Below are 20,495 nucleotides of genomic sequence, written 5' to 3'. Positions count from 1 at the left end.
CTCTTATCATTTCCTGCTTCTTTCCCCATTATGTCGCTGACTCGTGCTCTCACTTCAAGACTCAACTAATAAGAAGGCAAAGACAGCAGATTTGGAGAAAGAAAAAACTGAGTAGACATCTCTCATTATTTTTCATTCATGGCACCAGCGGCATTGTAGGCGCAGAAAAACCTCACTGCATCTTCTTCCTCACACACATCATCTAAGTGAAAACCCCTGGAAAGAGCCAGTGATTGATGCTTTTCTCTCTGCTCCTTCTTTAGTTTTATTCACTCCTTTTATGTTTGCGTGCATTAGCCTAACATGAAAAGGACAAATGAATATTAATCCTAAAAAGAGCTGAGGCTACATGTACAATTTTAAGTGACACAAACTAGCCTTTAAATGCAAACTAGGATCTTTTTCCCCCGTGACTCCTCTTGTTGCTGAATCAATACTGTGCAGACAGTCGTGCATGAATGTACACTGACAAACACGTGAATTCAGTCACACATCCTTCTGATGTGTGTGTGCACATTGTTGTATCAAGTCTCAGTGTTTTGACTTCTTCCTCCACTGAACAAATAGAAATCAATTCCCTCGACTTGCAGGGAACATATATCAGATGGACATCAGCTCTGAAATGTGTCACTCGGTTGGATGTGTGTGAGGAGGCATAAAAATAGTGTCTCTTTACTCGTTTGGCTTTTTCTTTTTTTTTTACCATCCTTCCTCCGGGTCCTTTTAAAAAGCTGGAACACATAAAATAGACTGACTTTGTGGTCTTTCAGTGAATGGAGGTGAGCTTTTTCCCGGGCATTCATCTCACATTGGTCATATTTCAGTCTTACAGTATAAACTAAGCACAATAAGTAAAAGAATTGTTGTAATGTTGACTAATTTTTCTGCTATGGATTCTTGCCTGGTGCTATTCATTGGATCAAATTAGTTTAATAATTTATTAATATTAAAAATTTCTGAAGGTTGCCTCTGCTAGTGTTGTCTTACAGAGCGCTGTTGTGTCTCTTTTAACGAGTAATTAATTACATTTAACATTAAAAAATGGTAGAAAAAGTACTTTAAATGCTGTAAATCAGGAGCGCTAACACTTTTTCAGCATGTGAGTTACAAGTCCAAATTAACCTCCTACTGAAAAAATGCAAAACATATATTTATTTGCAAATATATTGATAATTCTTTACATGTTTCATTCTGTACGAAAGTGATAAGTTTGTGTCTCCTGACTTGGTCTTAGTTCCTCTCTTATTTTTATACATTTCTTAAGTTTAAGAGAAAACCCGACGGCTAAAACTTGGAGGTAGCAAGCTATCTAGCTAGTGTCGATGTTATCAGAACCGTTGTTTGCTCATGCGCAGTGAGGAGAGTCCGTTCTTCGTCTTCTTTGTTATAATGGCAGTTGGCTAACAAGTACAGGAAACATTACCGCCACCAACTGGTGAGGCTGTATATCAGTAAAGAGACGGGAAGAATGATGGGCTAACGTTTGTTTTTTCAACCTGGTATACTTTGACATAGGGGCGCCGTATGGGGGAGGAGTTATGACAATTCTAAAGGCCCCTGACCAACAGGGAGCCCTCCACAATTTATTTATTTATTTTTTGTTCATAGAAATTAAAAAAAAATTGGGGCTCTGTCAATTACAAAATGAATCATATTGTATTTTCGTAGATTGTTTTTAGCAGTAAAAATTTAATGTTCCCACTTTCAGATCAAAAAACACACATCCATATTTGCCCTGAACCCCCCCCGGATCTGCATGAAATGGTTCGTTCCTGCTTGGAGCGCTTTACGGTGACGGTGTTCAGCAGCAGTCAGTCAGCAGAGGACACGAACGACTGTGACGATTACTATGCTGCTAAGAAAAATTATAAAATCAGGTTTTCTAAAAATAAAAAATAGAGAGGGAGAGAGAGAGAGAAAAGGGCAAGAGTATCAATTTATAACCCAGTTTTTCTCCAAGAGAGGAGGGTAGACTGTGTGAGATTATCAACCATTTAGCATAGTTAGCTTAGCTACAGACTACCGTTTGCCTCCATTTCACTAGCATTCAATAAATTAAGGAAAAAAATACTAAGATATTCATATATTTAACGTGTCCCTAGATATTCATATATTTAACGTGTCCCTGTACATTTGATCACTTAACAGATGAGTCAGTCAGCAGCAGCTCTAGCGTCCCTCCTCACCTGTCCTCTCCTAAGTGAAATTAAAGCTGCAGTATGTAACTTATTTAAAAAAAAAAAAAATCCACATATTTGTTAAAACTGTCATTATGTTGTAACAGTATGGTAGAGAAAATCTATTTCCTCTGCTTTATCAAAGCAGAGGATGTTTCATGAACAGTAAATATTGTGCTAGTTATCAGTATTGGACCAAAGAAAGCAAGGCAGTTGCAAGCCTTTAAAATTGTGACGCTTTTGATGGGTCAGATAGACTCAAAACATTGTAACAGCAGCTGCGTGGGGGGGCCCAATTTAATTTTTTGTCAGGGGGGCCCAGGATTCCTGGCGGCGCCCCTGCTTTTTCATATTTTGTGTTCTGTTTCTAAGAAAAAATGTTGAGGGCAGGAGTTAAAAAGCCAAATATTTATTATAAAACCAGGCAGACAAACTGATGAATAAAGGGCAGGAGTTAATTTATTATTTTTTAAATTAATTTCATTGTGAAAGATTTTCCTTGTCATTATAGATAGATTTGGCTACTTGCTAATGAGTATAATCTCCAGTGATTCAATAGAGCCATAAACTCTGTTGCCTCTTATTAACACAATATGAACATATTTTATTTTTAAACATTAAACTGGAAAGAAATTGAGATTCTTGAGTTCTTGTTCAAACATCTCACTTATCTGTCATGTTTGCCATCTTTTCACATCTTTTTCCCCATATTCCCCAATGAATCTAAATAAGCTTCTCTGCCTGTGTGAGCAAACACCTGCGTCCTGTTAAAGATCTACTCGTTACCCATCAGTATTAATGAGTCACACACTCATTGAATCTAATTAATTACCTCTCTTCATTTCAAAGGAAAGTTCTTAGCAAACATGAAACAACATGAAACAAAGCAAATGAAAGAAATCGCTTAATATTTATGCAATCCAATTATTTTGTTAAATCACAGGCTGTGTACAAAAAAGTGGATTTAATTAGTTTTTATGAGGACAACTGGAACAAATGTTAAAAGTACTAACTTTGTTTCAAAGTGTCAGTTTTTAACACAGGTAAATATCAAACAGGTAACATACAGAAACTATCGACTTCTGGATTTGTGCAAAACAAGTAACTTTCATCTTAATTTACTCTGATAATGTCATTATACATTTGTTATTTTTGTGATCTCAGTTTATCTGCTTTACTGCTTATGTTATGTAACAAAAATGGAGCCGTAAAAGATCTGATCGCTCTGGCAGTAGATGTTTTGTGAGAATTCGTCTTGCGGTCAGAAAGACGACCATCTTCCTCCTGACACATGCCGATTTGACCGCCTGACCTCTAGTTGTCTATTGATTTGGTGTCTGAGTGAGTTTATTAGTGTGACTGTTAAAAGCCTTTTGAGTGGTCAGTATAATTAGAAAAATGCTGTATGAGTTGAGCCTATGTAACATCTAGTAACCGTTCCAGTCAATGCATTAGATATAAATCTGAATGGACATTTGACCTCTACAGCATTAGATATCTGTCTTATATCACATGTGTACTTGTTTTTATTAAACTGATCCAACTCTGCAGGACCCACGCATCAGCCAGTATTTAGTTTGTGGGGAAAGTGGGGTTAATAAACTTAGAACGACTGCAAGGCACAAAAAAAACCCCTAAATAAAATAAGTTTACTTCAACCTGTTTCAGGTTTCATGAAACAGTAAATTCAAATATTTTCACATAATTCTTTATTTTTTTTTTTATTTTGAGTTTGTTGCATAGCACTTTTGCTACAGGAAGGAGTGGTTCAAATACATCAGTAATGGCCAAATATTATGATATATTCATGCCAATGATTGGCAGCCCTCTGTGTAAATAGCTACTAAATGGTGGGGTTCTTCTTTTTGTTCGTTGGTACCACAGTGACACTTAGTGGTTGATTTGTGAATTTGTTTTGTGGAGCGGTAGAGTTCTTCTTCGCGTGTTTTTGTGTTGGGCACTTCCTGTTTGCTAACTACGCCGAGTGAGCGTTAGAGCCTGAGGAAAAGACCAAAGAAAATCTGTAAAATAGCGCTCTTGGGAAGCAGAACGAGGTAGGAATGTGCGCAATTGTGTTTGTGAACATTTATGTTTATTTATACACCATGTATCTTTTGTTTATACTGCAGTTTTCACGGTGTCAGACAAGGAAGGCTAATAATAAACTGCACCCGTTTGGAACTCCCTGCGTCTGGCTGTTCACTCCAAGAGGCCGCTACAGTGAAAACTCGCTGCAAGAGACCAGATCTTTCTGCAGTGAAGCCGACACCATTCTACCTGGAACCCAGCTGTCACCGCTTGCATCGATGATGTCACACAGGCAAGATAAATGGACAATTACATGAACAAGCTCACAGCATAACTGAATTGGCATAGTGTGTCAAAGGATAATTAAAAAGTCTTCGGTGAACCAAGGCAGTTGCAGGAAGCAAATAAGATGTCACTTCCAACAGAGAAAACGGATCCTGTAGACATGCCACTCAGGTCTAGCTCCAGAGAAAGAAAGCTAACAGAAAAAGGCCAAGAGATGCACGTCCAAGACAACAAAAAACGTGAGAAAGCGTTTCAGAAGGCTTATGATTCTTGGAAGTGGGTAGCAAGAGAAACTAGGAAAAAACTAAAGGCCCTCTGTACATTAGAAGACCTCAATGATTTACAAGAAAACATTCAGGCAAAGTACGATGCTGTAAGACTGCAGTACGAGCCCATCCTACGTAACAGTAACACCACACCAGAGATTGTCAAAAGGATGGAGGCTTGTGTTACGCTCACAAAGGAAATTTGTGACCTTATAAACAATCGTACAGAGACTATTGATAAAGATTATAATAGTCATCTTGAGAAAGAAAGAGTGAGAGAAACAATAAACAAAGATGAATATGGCTCTATCTTTGGGCACACTCAAACTGAAACCGTAAGCTCATCAAAATCATCAGAGAATTCAAGCAGCCATTCCAGCTCATCTAGTACCAGTAACAGCAAAGCAGATGCGCAAGCAGAGCTTGCTGCTAAAGTGGAGCAATCAAAGGCCACCAAAGAAATTCAAGCACAGCAAGCACAGCTCCAAAAATTAGAAAACGAATGGAAACTTAAAGAGTCAAAAATGCTGTCAGAAATTAAGCAAAAAGAAGTGGAAATGCAACAGCAGCTGGATCAGGAAAGAGCAAAACTGCAGCGGTTAAAAGAAGAAAAGGAAATAGCTGTAGCAGCAGCTCGTGTGAGAGCATATGATGAATTTGAACGCAGTGAAAACAATGTTGAAGATACTAATTACAGAACAAACCCTATCTTCTTTAGAGATAAACCCTGCTTGAGTCCAGAAGCTACATCGTTCCAGCCTTACCAATCGGCTCCGGAGGTGACAATAAATCCTGAGTCATCCAATCTAGCTGAAGCAATCGCCAGCTCATTAAGTATAAGTCGCTTACCAGTCCCTGAACCTACTGTATTCAGTGGGGATCCTTTAAGGTTTACTGATTGGAAAATGTCATTTATGACTCTCATTGACAGAAAGCCCCTCCCAGCTAGTGAGAAGATGTTTTATCTCAGAAATTATCTTGCTGGAGAAGCACGCAAAGCTGTTGAAGGTTTCTTTTACCGAGACTCAGAAAGTGCATACATTGGAGCTTGGAAAGTCTTACAGGACAGATATGGGAACGCGTTTATTATACAGAAGGCTTTTCGTGATAAGCTTGCAAGATGGCCAAAGATTAATGCAAATGACTCACTTGCACTACGTGAATTTTCTGACTTCCTCCATGGTTGCAAGGAAGCAATTCCACATGTCAAGGGATTAGCTATCCTCAGTGACTGTGAAGAGAACCATAAGTTGCTCAAAAAATTACCTGAATGGATTGTTCGCAAGTGGAGTCGAATAGTTGTGGATGAACTTGATGAATCAGGTGATTATCCAGATTTTAAATGCTTCACAGAGTTTTTAAGCAAAGAGGCAAAAATAGCCTGTAATCCCATTGCCTCACCCCTGATAGGAAATTTCAAGTTTGCAGACGACAGAACCCAAAAGAGAGCCAAGACTTTCAACACAAATGCACAACAAAAGAGTTTCAGTCATGGGATACAAGATACAAATGACTGTAAAGCAAAATCATCTTGCTATGTTTGTAAAAGTGAAGCCCATGGCATCACCAGATGTCCCGCTTTCGCCTCAAAGAGTGTTGAAGACAAAAGGACATTCATACACGAAAATCGGCTCTGCTTTGGATGCCTGAGAAAAGGTCACGTGACCAAGGAATGTAAGAGACGACACACATGCAATATATGCAGACGTCGTCATCCAACCTGCTTACATGAAGAGAGGAAGGAAAGATCTGTGGAGACAACAACAAATAGCTCCACTTCCACAGAAGAACATGCAAACCAAGAAACACACAGAGTTGTGTCCCATACATTGACTCAGCATGTTTCTGCCACTACCAGTATTGTACCAGTACTTGTGTCTTCACTACAAGAGCCACACAGAGAAATACTAACATATGCAATGCTGGACACACAAAGTGACTCGACGTTTGTGTTAGAAGATGTAATTGACAGACTGAATGTGGATTTCCATCCAACAAAGCTGAAACTGAGTACTATGACTGCTGTCGACACAATCATTTCCAGCAAGAGTGTTCATGGTCTACAAGTTCGAGGACTTAACTCTGAGAGTCGCATCCAACTACATCAAGCTTATAGCAGAGATTTTATCCCAGTGGACAAGTCTTATATTCCGACGAAAGAAACTGCATTAATGTGGCCCCATCTCAGAAACTTGGCAGATAAGTTACCTCCCGTTCAGGACTGTGATGTAGGGCTTCTCATTGGATACGACTGTCCAGCTGCTCTAGCTCCACTTGAAGTTATAACAGGTGATAAAAACCAACCATTTGCACAGAGATCAGAACTAGGATGGAGTATAATAGGCTCATCAAACCCCCACCTAGACAGACAAGGAGGTCAAAGTTTTGTGCATCGACTCACAGTAAAGGAGCTACCAAGCCCGTCTTCAACTGACATTTTAAAGGTCTTAGAGTCGGATTTTACGGAGAGAAGTTACGAAGAAAAATATGTGTCCCGAGATGATGTTAATTTTATACAGTTTCTCAGTAACAACATCACACAGAGGGATGATGGGCATTATGAAATGCCTCTTCCGTTCAAAGGCAACGACCTGCCTAACCTACCAAACAACAAAAGACTAGCCCAAGTTCGCCTGCAGGGTCTTAAGAAAAAATTAAAGACCAGCAAACAATACTATGAGCAATACAAAACATTCATGGAAGAAACCATAAATAAGGGTGATGCAGAGCCTGCCCCTACAACATCTGAAGGAGAAACAGAGTGGTACCTTCCACATCATGGCATCTACCATCCCAGAAAACCAGATAAGCTGAGAGTTGTTTTTGATTGTTCAGCCAAATTCCATGGTGTTTCTCTTAACGACACATTGCTTACTGGGCCTGATTTAATCAATCCTTTGGTAGGGGTACTATGTCGCTTCAGGAAGGAGACCATAGCTATAATTTGTGACATAGAAAGAATGTTTCACCAATTTTCTGTCACTCCTGAATCCAGAAATTATCTCAAATTCCTCTGGTGGAAAGGTGGAGATTTGGAGAAAGAACCACAGGAGTTCAGAATGACAGTTCATCTCTTTGGAGCTGCTTCATCTCCAGGATGTGCCAACTTTGGGTTAAAGCATCTGGCACAGCAACACAAGGCTAACTATCCTCAGGCAGCCACATTTATTGAGAAAAACTTTTATGTGGATGATGGCTTAGTCAGTGTGCCATCAGTTGAGGAAGCCAAGAAACTGATCATTGAATCACAAGAGTTGTGTAAGAAAGGAGGCTTAAGGCTTCATAAATTCAACTCAAACAAGGAAGCTGCTCTCACATGCTTGGATTCTTCAGAAGTAGCAGCAGCCATCGAGCCCCATGGTTTGGATCCATCCTCATCTGAGCGTGCACTCGGGATTCAGTGGTTGATAAAAAATGACACCTTTGTTTTTAACATCGGCTTAAAAGATCAAGCTTCAACCCGCCGCAGCTGCTTGTCCATCATTGCTTCACTTTATGACCCTCTCGGATTCATTGCTCCATTCAGCCTTAGTGGAAAACTGATTCTTCAAGAGCTTTGTCACCGAGGCATAGGATGGGACGATCCTCTCCCAGAAGACATAAAGCCACGGTGGGAGAAATGGACAAATGATCTACTGAAATTGAAAGAGATCTCAATTCCCAGATGTTATCACCCCCCTGACTTCCACAACATTGTCAGAGTAGAGCTGCACCATTTTTCTGATGCTAGCTGTGTAGGATATGGTGCATGTTCTTACCTGAGATACATAAATGACAAGGATGAAGTTCACTGCAGTCTTGTGATAGCAAAGGCAAGGGTTGCTCCCTCAAAGATCACAAGTATCCCAAGATTAGAACTTGCAGCAGCAGTGATTTCTACAAAGGTCAGTGTCATGCTTAGATGTGAACTTGACCTAAAGATTGATCAAGAATTTTTCTGGACTGACTCACGAGTTGTACTAGGGTACATCAATAATGAGGCTCGCAGGTTCCACATATTTGTTGCCAACCGTGTTCAACTGATTAGAGATAACAGTGATCCTAATCAGTGGCATTATGTTGAAACGTCAGAAAACCCGGCTGATCATGCATCCAGAGGTCTTTGTGCTTCAGATATTCATTCGACAAACTGGCTGCAAGGACCAAGGTTTCTTTGGGAGCATGAGTTACAACTGACGACCAGCACTCCAACGGAATTACTAGTCGGTGATCCTGAAGTCAAGACAATTCAGGTGCTCGCAACTGATGTCAAATGTAGTAATGACATCCTCAATCGCCTGAATCGATTCTCCTCTTGGACAACACTCCTCAAGGTAGTTGCAAGAATCAAGAGACTAGGTTCAAAGCAACAACATGGCGAACATGTGACTGTTGACGAACGTGAAAAGGCTGCTGAAACAGTGATTAAGATTGTGCAACAACAAACCTTCCCAAATGAAGTAAAATTGCTTAAAGGTGAAAAGAACATTCCAAACACCAGCGCTCTTTTCAGTTGTGATCCCATCTGGTCTGAAGGGCTTCTTCATGTCGGTGGAAGATTAAAGCAGTCATCTCTCTGTCTTAAAGTCAAACACCCAGTGATACTACCCAACAACAGTCATATTACTAAGCTGATTGTGTCCCACTACCATGCTAAGACATGTCATCAGGGTCGAGGCCAGACACAAATGGAACTTAGAACCAATGGCTTCTGGGTCATTGGTGGGAGTAAGTTGGTGGCCAAGATGATACGCGATTGTGTGTTTTGCAGAAAACTTAGGCGGCCAACAGAAAAGCAGAGAATGGCTGACCTTCCTAAAGAACGCGTCGAATCCTCTGCACCTTTCACATATAGCGGCATGGACTGTTTTGGCCCTTTCATTGTGAAGAAAGCCCGCAAAGAATACAAAAGATATGGTCTAATTTTCACATGTCTCTACTCTAGAGCTGTCCATATCGAAATGCTCGAAGACCTGTCGACTGACTCTTTCATAAATGCACTGAGATGCTTTATCAGCATTAGAGGAGCTGTAAGACAACTGCACTGTGATCAAGGCTCTAATTTTGTTGGTGCCAGGAACGAGTTCACACAAGCACTGAAACAATGTGACACTAAGTTACTTGAAGTTTTCTTGACGGACAAACAGTGTGAATTTGTTTTCAATTCCCCCTCTGCCAGTCATGCAGGTGGTATCTGGGAAAGACAGATCAGAACCATCAGAAATGTGTTGAATGCTACTTTTGCACAGTGCTCAGGCCGACTTGATGACGCCTCCCTCAGGACATTGTTATATGAGGCAATGGCTATTGTAAACAGCCGCCCATTAACAGTGGATGGAATCAATGATCCGCGAGCATTAGAGCCCATAACACCGAACCATCTCATTATGATGAAATCTAAGGTTTCTCTTCCTCCCCCTGGAGTGTTTGTCAAAGAGGACCTATATGCCACAAAGAGGTGGAGGAGAGTGCAGTATCTCATTGAACAATTTTGGAGTCGCTGGAAAAGGGAATATTTGTTGAACATTTCCATGAGACAGAAATGGCACTCGGCTCAGCGTAACCTCAAGAAAGGGGACATTGTCATTATCAAAGACGACAACCTTCCAAGAAATCAGTGGCAACTAGGACGAGTGGTTGAAACTGTTCAAGGCGATGATGGATTGGTCCGTCGAGTCAAAGTTCAAGTCGGAGAGCGAAAGTCCAATTCCTCTTCCAAACTCTCAATTATTGAGAGACCAATCCAGAAATTGGTTCTTCTTTTGGAAAATGATGAGAAGTGATAAACAACCTTTGTACAGTTTATTCACCATGTTATTCTTTTCTGCAGAAATGCTCATTTAGTAGAGTCAAGAAATCCTGTTCAATTACTTTCCTCATGTCTTCTTATGTTCATTTATTGAGACAGGATTTGGTGGGAGTGTAAATAGCTACTAAATGGTGGGGTTCTTCTTTTTGTTCGTTGGTACCACAGTGACACTTAGTGGTTGATTTGTGAATTTGTTTTGTGGAGCGGTAGAGTTCTTCTTCGCGTGTTTTTGTGTTGGGCACTTCCTGTTTGCTAACTACGCCGAGTGAGCGTTAGAGCCTGAGGAAAAGACCAAAGAAAATCTGTAAAATAGCGCTCTTGGGAAGCAGAACGAGGTAGGAATGTGCGCAATTGTGTTTGTGAACATTTATGTTTATTTATACACCATGTATCTTTTGTTTATACTGCAGTTTTCACGGTGTCAGACAAGGAAGGCTAATAATAAACTGCACCCGTTTGGAACTCCCTGCGTCTGGCTGTTCACTCCAAGAGGCCGCTACACTCTGTATCGACCCTTTGCACGTGACGTCACTCTATTCTAAACTCCGCCGTGACGCCTACGCCTCCTTATTCCAAGCCCCCATAAGGCTTTGCGTGATTTATGGGCGCGACTTCCGCCGCAAACCGGAACCGCCATTTGTTTACATGTTAGCAACTCGCTAACCGGCTTTCGTCAGAGCTTTTAGGCTATAAAATATGTGGGAACACCAGCTATCAAAGCTTAAATGTGAAAATATTGTTTTACCGAAACCTACAGCTTTTGCGGGGAGGGATGGCAACTTGAAGAAATGACCGCATTTCTTCAAGTCGCACTGGCATAGTTAGCTACTTCACTGACTCGGCTTCTTCAGACGCAGATGCGCGGCAGCCCTCGGTGTAACCGCGGATTTGCAGCTTTTTACAAGGTAAGAAGATTAACGTTCATATACTTTATAAGTAAGTATAATTAGAAATGTATCAATTATTGCTTGATGGAGAAGCTATGCGTCTAACCATTAGTAACCATGGAAACAGTGCCTCACCGTCATGTAGCCTAGCATGTATGGGAAAAAACCGTCTTTTGTACGTTTTTAAGGCTTCTCCGGTGTAACGGGAAACGCTGTTTATGACATAGTGACAGAAATCATGTAGTGCGAATTTTGGCAAAGTCGGTAATTTGATCAACACCTCAGCAGGGAGGAGGTATGGGTCGGTTTCTAATCTAGCTATTTCAAGCGCGTGTAAATACCGCCGTCTGTGAGGCCCAAGCAGGTGTGTTACGTTCAAAGACAAATTAGCTTGACTCTAACAAGACGAAGAAGCAGCCATGAATAAACGGACAAAAACAACTTGGGAAAACAACTTCAGTTCAATAATCCCTTCAGACGTCCACCATGGCGCCTCGAATGATTAAATTATGCAGTTGCAAAGGGTTAATTGAGAGGACTGAAAAAAACATCAGAACGAAAACCAACATTGCCCTTCCATTGTTGGATGGAGTTCTGACTACAAATAACGTTAACATGTTTTTCACAACCATAACTAGTTCATCATAATTTATCTACTCCCCTCCTCAAACTCCACTTCAACTTTGCAGTATGATGGATGGATTTTTGTCTCATTATTTACCAGGGTATCTGTTGCTTCTCTTGTAGTAACGCTGTTAAAAAATTATTAAGTCTGCCCTGGCTTTGGGCAGCAAAAAATGCTCCATCAATTCCCACACTGTGGCAGCTCTGTTGCTGTAGCCACAAAATGTAAAACCTGTGTTGTGTGACAGAGCTGACCTCCTTTTCCACGTCTCTGGGGGTGTGTGTAGCAGGAGGCGAGATGAGAGGACTGGGTGGAACTTGAGGGAGATATGGATGATGAGGAACAGCAACTGCTGATGACAAAATTGGGTTGGAGGAGAAAGATGTGATGAAACAGAGGAGAGAGATAAAATGTGAAAGAGAGAATCGGAAAATTAAAGCAGGAGAAATGTGAAGGGATTGTGGTAAGAGTGACAGGTTATGGCCCATAGAAAGAGGAGCTCAGCCACTTTCTCTCTGGTTTCAGCATCCTTAGCCTCTAGCAGCAGTTGATTTAGTGCCCACTACTAAATGAAGAGTCCCTCCACAGACATGTACCCCCATATTCAGTTTAGTGAAGCATCCCAAGGGGAATATGAATACCTGACGAAACAGCTTTTTTTTTTTACTCTGCACTGGGGGCTTTATGATGCACTTCACCTCTGTGGAGGCAGAGGATTACTCTGAAAAATGTATATGGAGTTATTGTGTTTTGAAAATAGCCTCTGCTTTGCAGTAGTAGCACTCCACAGTCTTTTCAGCAGAGCATGAATAGCACAAAACAGCTTTTCTCATGACCTTGCACAACATAAAACAATTGTCTGATACCCTTTTACTGTAAAAGAGCAGCTAATGTTGCCATAGAAATGTTTTCTTCGGAAAGCTGGCACGTCATCATGAGTGCATTAGTTCAATATTTTTAGGTAAAGGAACTGGAAACAGATGCATGACATATTAGTGATTCTGTGACTGACAGAACCACATAATTTGTAGTAAATTATTATAGTTACTATTGTTTATTTGTTGAAATGCCCAACAACGTTGAATTATTATTGGGTTGTAAATTTGCTGTGGTTCTAGCTAAAGCTAATATAGGGTGAGAGCATGATTTCATCATTAGTTAAAAAAAAAATTACGTTTTTTTTTTATCACATCAGATGAAATCAAGGCCTTGGAATAACGTCAATAATAGCTCATCCGGAGGGCTTAGAAAGACTATGCCGTCATGATGGGTCTGCAAATTCATTACGCCCACACCAGCTAGCAACGCTAAGCTATTTCAGAGTCAAACAGAACATCAATCGATCAGGCAAGTTTATTTGTACAGCACATTTTAGCAACAAGGCAGCTCAAAGTGTTTTACATCATAAAAATGCAAAAACACAAAGTCATAGAGCACATGTGCCAAAAATTGAGACATTACATTTTGTCAATTTCTGTCATTATGCTTCAAAATGTTGATTAGTGCTTCATTCATTATGGTCCAAAATCAACTCTGAACAGGTGGATTTTTAGTCTAGATTTAAAGGAACTCGGTGTCCGTCAAACAACTTCCTATAATCCCCATGGACAAATAAATTTGTACTTCAGTCCTCATGGATTCAATTTATGAATACAATTCAAATCATTTCAGTTCATGAATTCAATTCAAATCGCATACACATGCTACTTCCTGGAAGGTGGGAGTTAGTATTTGACCTGCTGTTAAAGAAAAGTGCCTATCTGTAAAGAAGACAGTGAAAAAGGTGGAGGAAAATATAAACCCACCAAGTTTTATACATTTTACGTTGTAACTTTAACATGGCTGATAAAAGACTTTGAGTTTCTGTGCTGCAGTTGGCTCAGCTCAAAGTGATCCGTAATCAGGATTCGAATGATGGCTTCTGGATTCACTTGCCGATTATGTTCACAGAGCGCTGCTCTAGTTTAAAAGCTAATTGGCACTCTGGTTGCTATGCCGTGCTCTGTATAAAAAAAGCCTCTAATCTGCATTCTTTTACGCTCTTGAAAAGCTGAGGAAAATGCTGATGAATTTTTCCTCTTCCGCAGAAGGGTTGAAACACATGATGTAAGTGGAGAAACTTACCAAAAAAGAACAAAATTATGGATGAAACATCTTAGTTACTGTGGTGGAAAAACCTGTCAACTACTCGGAGCGACATTGGATCAATTATAAAATTGGGTTTTCCAAATTAACCCTCTATAACCTAAGTTTCAAATCTCCTTCTGGATATTTTTGCTTATTTCAATTGCAAGCAGTTCTTTAAATGTCCTGTGAGTAAATATATTTGCCCATTTATTCATAACAGCTGGATCTTTCAATATCTAGAAAGTTGTTTTCGCAATTCGGCATCTTTTACAAGAGTGCGCCCCAGATTAATTTCACTTCCTGCTACGGCTGGGGTTGCCATTAATAACCCGATAATGGCTGGAAAGCGCAACGTCTCCCCTTTCAGAAGCCATTGGAACTTTTCAGATAGCGCAAAGTGACGCAGAATTACGGTACTGCAAATTTGGTTCGGTCATTGGTTAAAATATACCAGCAGATTAAACATTTTAACCTGAATGTGGCTAAACAGAGTACACAAATGTGCTTTTCTCCGTACGGTTACAGAAATAGAGTGATTTTGTCTTTCTGGGTTTTTTTTTCCACACACTTACACGTCTCCTTTTGTTTTCCAGAAATACAAACTGGCCAGCAACTTGCTCTGACGTGTTTGAAGAGGTAAAATTGAACCTTTATTGCCCCGTAAAGGAGGAACTCAGGTGTCAAAGCGGCATCAGATAATGAAATCTTTACAACTGTTCATAGCTATTGCTTGAGAGAAAGAATATAGATGTTTTTGTTTGTTTTTTACGTGTACAGTACATTCAGGAGGTTAAACAGCTTTTGATCAACATGAGAGTGATCTCTTACAATACTGAAGACTTTATTCTCGTGTCTTCCCTTAAAAATGGTCTCCAGAGACAGGAGTGAAACGCTGATGACTCTCTCTGCTGTCCTTATCACCCTTTGCAGAGACTTCCTTTCAGCTACATTGCAGTTGCTGTTCAATGCTGTGATGTAGCTCAATAGATGGATGGGAAATTCTCTCCCTCAACCTCTTAGGGAAGTGAATCATTTTGTTTTGGTCAGGTGTTAAGACTCCTGAAGATTTGTTCAATCATCTGGATTCCTCAAAAGTCTCTATCGGACAGTCGCTGATTTTCAGGGTGGTGTTTTAAACTTTTAACTCTATAATAAGCTTTATTATTAAATATTATTGTCTTTACATCCCAGTAAATGTGTATTTTCTGATCTGTACAGATCCACAGTGAAGTAGTCCAGGTTTAGTCCTCCATTTATGGCTTTTATTGTAATTAATCCATAATTTCATGTTGTATTTAAGTGCAGTTTTTTCTTTTATTTTGGCTTTAGATACAGCTTTATTTTAATCATAATAAAAATAATTAGGTTACAATAAAAAGTCTAAAAAGCCTTCTCTAATTTTAAAGTTAAAGTTCCTCAGGTTGAAGTTTATTTCTTTCCTTGACTTCTCTTGTGAATTTTGCAAATGGGCAGCTGATGTTTGACATGCCGTGGGTGTTGAGAGTTTATTTTAAGTCAAGCCATGATGTTTTTCTAACCACCTACTTTTAAATGCCTGCTGGCCAGGTGGAAGGTGTCTAAAACCTAACCAAACATCACAACAGTAGAAAAAAGGACATATCAGGGGAAAGAAAGATTTAGCAGTGCATGGTAAAAGGTGTCAGAATGTTAGTCAAAGATTTTGACTATGAAATAAGCAAACTAGACCAAACCTGGTGTTAGCACCTAAAGAGAAAAAAAAATCAAAAGTGCAAAACATTTCAGGCTGCAGATCTCTACTATCTAAAAACAGAAAAGCAGCACTCCTATTTAAATAAAGTGATTAATTGATAATTTTTTCTACATGTTGAAACTTTAATCATGACATACTGTAGCTTATTAATATTAGTTTCGGTCAGGTTATCATAATATGCAATCATCTGAATTCGAGGAATCTGGTATTTAGCAAATAGAAACAATTTTGATCATTTTAAATTACGTAAATAAGATAAGTTTAGTTTGATTTAATGTAATATAACAGTAAAGAAATGTGTATAGTGTAATTACATGATTTCACCCTAACCCTAACCAGACGTAATTGAATTTGTTACAATCCAATAAAAATAAAAACAAAAGACATAGGCCAAAAAAGAGTTAATATCTGTCGTGAACATGAAGGCGTTTTATGAATGTCTGTGACTTCTGTGGTGAAGTGTCATTCTGTAAATATTGACACTTTTAATTGACTTTAGTGCAAATTGTAATGGAACTTTGCATTAAAAGTAACATTATTTACTGAATAATGCAAAGTTTACACTTTTAATGAACATTTAATGCAACATTTAGTGCGCATTTGCATTAAAAGTGTCATTATTTACCAAATGATACTTCAGGACAACAGTTGTAAACATTTATAAACACTCCTTCATGTTTAAGACTGTCTCGTGTCAGTCTTATGCACACCCCTTCAAATAAAGTGTTACCGAAGGATTTCAATATGCCTAAACTCATATTTAGACATATTAAATATGCCTAAATAATCAATTCAATCAATTCTGATTTTAAAAAACTCTCAACTATTATGACGTAGCGAGGCCCAGTCTGACATTGTATATGAACAAAATGCAGAAATCCTCAGTCAGTCTGAAATAAATTCACATTTTAAACGCATTTTACTTCTCATGCCTTAAACATGAGAAGTAAAGCATCAAATCCATTATAAAACCTAGCAGACTCGGTGCAGGAAGACATGCACAGAGTGCTCTTGTTTCTGCTTTTTTCCTGGTAATGAGTCTAACTGCAAAGTTTTGAGAGTCTCCCTCCAGCCTTAAAGAATCGGGTCAGAATGTGTTTCCATGTAGACTGCAGTGCTGCTTCAGGCGTCCCGAGGAGACTCTGTGCTGAAGAGTTCGTCTTCCTCCTCATCTTCAGTCTGTGGATACTCTCACCAATCTGTGGTAGCAGAGGGGAAAATGCAGCATATACTAAAATGTGTAGAAAATTACATTTACACAAAATTATAATTTTTTAGAGCGTTAGAAAGGTTAAAGGATAAAAAAAATGCAGTGAAATGAGAATTCTATTCAAAAGCAGTTAAATAACTGTATTATTTAAATCATTATTTAGATGAAAAAACACTGAATTGGTGTTTTTTGACTACCTGAATTTCACTGCTTACACTTAATCTGAATCTGATTACGACTGGATTATCCTGGAATACATTTAGTTTATTTCAGTTACATTTACTGCATAATTTGGGTTTGAATTTGACAGGTTTGTCTTCTGAACTGGCATAATTTAAATAAACTGAACTGAAAGGATAGATACTTTTTATTCTTATGTTATTTTTCTAAAACTCAGAAAAAAAAACATATCTTTTTCAGACTGTGTAGGACCCAGACATCTCCAAAACTCCTCACATATTTATATATCTACCATGTGCTGATGTGAGAAAACAGTATTTTGAGGTGAAACTTGATGCATTCACTTCTCTGCACTGCAAAACACACAAGTATTTTAGTCTAGTTTCTAGTGCAAATATCTTAGTGCACTTGAATTAAGATAAAACTAACTTAAAAGTAACTTTTCTGCAAGATATACAAGCTTGTTTTAAGTAGATAATTGATATTGATGGAAAAATTACTAGCTGCATTGGCAGATTAATTCACTTATTACATGGTAAATTATCTTGTTATAAGTGAATTTATTTGCCACTGGAACTAGTAATTTTTCATCAATATTAAGGAATTGTTGACTTAAAACAAGCTCATATATGTTGCTGATAAGTTACTTTTAAGTTTGTCATGTCTTATTTCAAGTGAACTAAGATATTTGCACTAGAAAATAGACTAAAATACTTGGTAAGATTTGGTGTTTTTGCAGTGTGGATAAATTTCATACTTAAGGTAAAGTTTTGAGTGAATCCAAATAGCAAAAATATTTAAATAGCCACATCAAGCCACAGAGTCCATTTTGCGCCTGTAAAGCTTCTGAGTCTGTAGTTTGTCACACATACAGCTCTTCACCTCTTCCTCCTCACTCTACTGTGTTTACTCATCTCTCTTCACTCTTCTCTTAATTTACTTTCCCTTTTCCCCCTGACCTTCTCATTTCCGTCTGTCTCTATTTCCTCCTCTCTTCCACTCCATGACCTCTCTTTCACCTTAAATTCACAGAAACCGCTACCCGCCTTCCCACTTCCTCACGTTCTCCATCCCTTTGCCGTCTTTGCAAAACCCCGTCCTTTTCCTCGTCTCCCTGCTCATCAGAGATGTTTCATTTACTTTAATCTAATTGGGTGTTATTTAATTTAGAGAGCCGTGACTTGCAATGGCCCTGCAGGGATTCAGGAGTGTAGCAGTGCTCTCCTCTCTCTCTCTCTCTCTCTCTCTCTCTCTCTCTCTCTCTCTCTCTCTCTCTCTCTCTCTCTCTCTCTCTCTCTCTCTCTCTCTCTCTCTTTCTCTGTGTGTGTGTGTGTGTGTGTGGAAAGGCATGTGCGCGCGCTTACAGATCTTTGCCGTGCACACACACAGATGTGCCCACTCGGCTGAGCAGAAGTGTTTGATTTTTTGCAGTCTGGGTTTGCCTGTGAAAAAATAAACTAACTTACAATCATTGCCAAGACGGTCATCATTTATTTACACGGCTGAGGAAGAGGTGGGAGACAGCAGGAAAACCTGCAATGAACGGATAACGAGGGTTAATGTTCAGACAGCCATAGCTGGGAAGAAATGAGGGGCGCAGGATGGAAAATAAATGATAAGAGGAGGAAGAGGAAGAGGCTGAGTAACCTTGAAGAGGCCACATAAACAGACATACTGTGATTTATAAGACTTTATGCATTATTGACAAGCGAATTATAAGCTTGAGGCAATGCTCTTCACTTGCAATCATCTCAGACTGCTGTGATTCGCTGCTATGAGGACGGGTGCAGTCCTCATGGCGGGACTGCACCCGTCCTGCTATGGACGTATTATTCAAAGGTAATACTGTCTTTGAATCGGTCTGCTCAAATAACCTGTTGACCATTAAACCTTTAGACCCTGAATGCTCTTCATGTCTAATATTGTTTTATTTGTACTGTGAAAATAGTTGCAATGCAGAATGTTTCCCATGAAACTTCTAAAAACACTTCCAGATAAACAATAAATTTTTATTTTTTATCTTTAGTCTTTGATCTTGTTTTCTGTTATCATGATTCAGGGCATTTCTTTGCTACTTAATCTGTTTGTTGCTCCATAAGCATCATGTTTGGAGCTCTGTTGAAATCCTGTCAATTTAATCCCTTAAACTCTCAGACAGCCACCAAGAAGCCTGCAGCAGAATTACCATATCATGAATTAAAAGTAATTTAATTTTGCTTTAATTAGACTTCATTTGGGCTGTTAACAGCATGAGTTACAACGTATGTGTGTGTATTTGTGTGAAGATGTGGACGAAGTGAATAATTTACATATGTGCATTTATGAGCATAATTTGCTCTTAAAAGTGTACACAAACCCTGTTAAAAAGGAAGCTTTATTTTAAAAAAAGCAAATAAATGCTTGCAATGGAAAAATGAAAAAAAAAAAACCTGCAATAACTTCTTAAACAAAGATTTACTGAAGAATCTTTTGATTTTATTTGAAAATTCATTCCTCTTGAGTTCACACCTGCCATCCTTGATGAATTTTCTTAATATTTTCTCATTTGTATTATTTAGCTTAAGCCATATTTTGCAGCAATGCTACAGAAGGTGAAAAAGATCTCAGTGCATGAAGATATCAGGAGAAATGTAGGTAACAAAATCTTTATATTTAAGCTATGTCACAGTGAAGGTTGTCACCAGTGATTACAGAAAATAATAAACTAAACAGGAATTACAGAAACTGTATATCTCACTAAAGTTGGTGAAAAGACCAGACAGAAACTGTACATGAAATGATATTCTATGTAAATATGTCCGGAGGTGGACAGAGCACCCAAATATTTTACTCAAGTAAGAGCAGCACTACCTCAACGTATTTTTACTCAAGTAAAAGTAAAAAGTAGCCGTACAAGAAATAAAAAAAGTATTTGGTAAAAAGTTTATTCAATTACTGATCAAATCATCAATCACGTAATATTTAAAATTCACATCATTAGAACAAAATGTAAAATTCAGTGGAAATATTTTTATTTTAAGCACAGTATTTCATATAAGTAGCAAAAAATAACAAAATCAGGTTTTTTTTTCCCCCAAATCAATTTCTTTCAATAAAAAACTAATGAAACTTTTACAAAAACTGCTGGTCTGTCTGGTGAAATTGTTGTTAAAACATGTTTGCAGAAAATCCAGAAATTTTACTGAAGTAA

At 38.8% G+C, this 20,495-nt stretch overlaps 1 protein-coding gene across 1 annotated transcript; it reads left to right on the top strand.

Annotated features, from left to right (window-relative positions):
* The first annotated feature begins 5,118 nt into the window (after nt 1-5,118).
* LOC111610010 lies at nt 5,119-11,040 on the top strand. Its single transcript, XM_023341900.1, has 2 exons — nt 5,119-10,879; nt 10,955-11,040. The coding sequence occupies exon 1, from the start codon at nt 5,281-5,283 to the stop codon at nt 10,516-10,518; it is 5,238 nt and encodes a 1,745-aa protein (XP_023197668.1). The 5' UTR covers nt 5,119-5,280; the 3' UTR covers nt 10,519-10,879; nt 10,955-11,040.
* The last annotated feature ends 9,455 nt before the right edge of the window (nt 11,041-20,495 follow it).

Source organism: Xiphophorus maculatus, chromosome 11, assembly GCF_002775205.1.
Source record: "Xiphophorus maculatus strain JP 163 A chromosome 11, X_maculatus-5.0-male, whole genome shotgun sequence".
NCBI classification, from domain to species: domain Eukaryota; kingdom Metazoa; phylum Chordata; class Actinopteri; order Cyprinodontiformes; family Poeciliidae; genus Xiphophorus; species Xiphophorus maculatus.
This window is presented reverse-complemented; position numbering and strand designations above follow the sequence as displayed.

Bases quoted from the DNA above. Each gene is read 5' to 3' on its own strand.
- LOC111610010 (XM_023341900.1), top strand. From the start codon at position 5,281: ATGCTGTCAGAAATTAAGCAAAAAGAAGTGGAAATGCAACAGCAGCTG.